At 42.9% G+C, this 2,204-nt stretch overlaps 1 protein-coding gene across 1 annotated transcript; it reads left to right on the forward strand.

The window, feature by feature from the left end:
* Positions 1-759: 759 nt before the first annotated feature.
* Positions 760-2,001, forward strand: LOC109152536 (mucin-1-like). The gene has a single exon (XM_019300234.1). It carries the CDS (start codon positions 760-762, stop codon positions 1,999-2,001), a length of 1,242 nt encoding a protein of 413 aa, XP_019155779.1.
* The last annotated feature ends 203 nt before the right edge of the window (positions 2,002-2,204 follow it).

Here is a 2,204-nt window from a genome sequence, read left to right on the forward strand (position 1 = left end):
TATTTGTATATTGAGTATATGTTATATTATGTAATGTACATTCAGTACACAAATAATGTACATTTTGTATATTAAAAGTTTACTTTTTGTTATGGTCCACACAATAATTTGTCATTTACATGAGTTTAATATTGGTAAATAAAAAAAAAAAAAATTTAAAACTTGTATCTCGTTTAATAAGAAAACTAAGTCTAATCAGTTTGTTTAAATTTATTTTGACCAAAAATAATAACATAGTGCTACACAATTTTTTTTTTTGAAAGTTACTGGCTCTATTACATTGTAGTATCTGTTCATGTACTTTCTCAACCTACTGAAACACAAAGAACCAATAACGCCTCCACTGAGGCTTGAACTCATAATCTTCCAAATGGAAATCCAACCCGAATACCATTAGACCACATAGTCCTGGTAGTGCTACACAATTTAAATGGTCTTACTTTAAATATTTCAATTCTTATCTGAATTTCCTATTTTCTGGGGGTAAGCAAAAGTTTAAAAGCGGAGAAAACTAAACAGTTATGATATATGTGTTGTAACAATGACAAATGGCACCACAAACATCACAAATCTGCCACCAAATTCTCCTCTCCAATCTTCCCCAAACAGACTCTCCGCAAATAAGCCTAAAACACTGCTCACAGTTCTATCAATTTCAATATAAAAGCTTACCCCCTCACCAAGAACTAAACACACAAAAAAAGAGTAAATACCAAGAAAATAAAACAACAGAAATAAAAAAAAAATAAACTCCGAAAAATGGATTCCAAGATCATATTCTTCTCCATCACCCTTCTGTTCAGTAGTGCCACGGCTATTGACATCACCGCCGTCCTTGGCCAGTACCCATCTTTCAGCACCTTCAGAAGCTACTTATCTCAGACCCACCTAGCTGACGAGATCAATGCACGCCAGCCGCCTTATACCATTTTGGTGGTCGACAATGATAACATTGGCCCTCTATCTGGGATGTCACCAGATGTGCTGAAAAAGGTCATGAGTGTTCATGTGATTCTTAATTACTTTGATGCTCAAAAGCTCCACAACTTGCCGGGTCAAGGTGAGTTGGCGACTACGCTCTTTCAGGCGTCTGGTCAGGCTGTGGATAATCAGGGGTTCCTGAACGTCACGAATTCGGGCAAACAGGTTGTGCAGTTTGTTTCTAAAGCTAAAGGTGCTGCCGTGTCGTCTTTTATGGTGAAGCCGGTTGAGACTCGGGCTTATGACTTGTCCGTGTTGCAGATCAGCAATGTCATTATTCCTTTCAGCGTTTTTAAGACTGCAACTTCTCCCTCATCGTCTCCAGTTACAACTTCTTCTCCCTCATCGTCTCAAGTTACAACTTCTAGCCCTGCCAAGTCCCCTGTTTCTGGCCCTGCAAAATCTTCTCCTGTTTCCGGCCCTGCCAAATCCTCCAGCCCTGCAAAGTCTCCTGTTTCTGGCCCTGCCAAATCCTCTAGCCCCACAAAGTCCCCTGCTTCTGCCCCTGCAAAATCTTCCGGCCCCGCAAAGTCCCCAGTTTCCGGCCCCACAAAGTCTCCGGTTTCTGGCCCCACAAAGTCTCCGGTTTCTGGTCCTGTTTCTGCCCCGGTTTCCGGCCCCGCAAGGTCTCCCATTTCTGGCCCCGTTTCTGGCCCGGCCAAGTCCCCCTCTGCTAGCCCGTCTAGTGCACCGACTAGTAGCCCAATATCATCTCCAGCATCAAGCCCGACTGGTAGCCCAATATCATCTCCAGCATCAAGCCCAAGGAAGATGTTGTCACCATCTCCATCCCCATCAGAGACTGACACAGAGACTGAGACACCAACTGAAGCACCAGAATCTAGTGAAGGATCGCCATCTCCATCCCCATCGAACACACCAACTGCACCATCAGAATCTGAATCTAGTGCAGAAACTCCTGAATCTACTGATTCCAGTGTTGGCACGGCTTTGGGGGTTAGTGCAGGCATTATTGCAGCAACAATCTCATCAAATCTATTCCTCATGTTGATGGCTTAAGGAACGGAGCGGAGGAAATAGGTTTGTGGGTACACCCAATAAAGTCTGTCTGATTCCCTTTTTTTTGGCATCGCACTAGTACACAATGGGACGAGAGGCGTAGTTGCCATAACAGCCAAGCATGAATATTGTAGACCAGATTGATACAGTCTACTGAGAGGCTGCATTGAAGAATAAAATGGTTTAATTTGAAGCCTTTGAAG

This window comes from Ipomoea nil, unplaced genomic scaffold (assembly GCF_001879475.1).
Source record: "Ipomoea nil cultivar Tokyo-kokei standard unplaced genomic scaffold, Asagao_1.1 scaffold2426, whole genome shotgun sequence".
NCBI classification, from domain to species: domain Eukaryota; kingdom Viridiplantae; phylum Streptophyta; class Magnoliopsida; order Solanales; family Convolvulaceae; genus Ipomoea; species Ipomoea nil.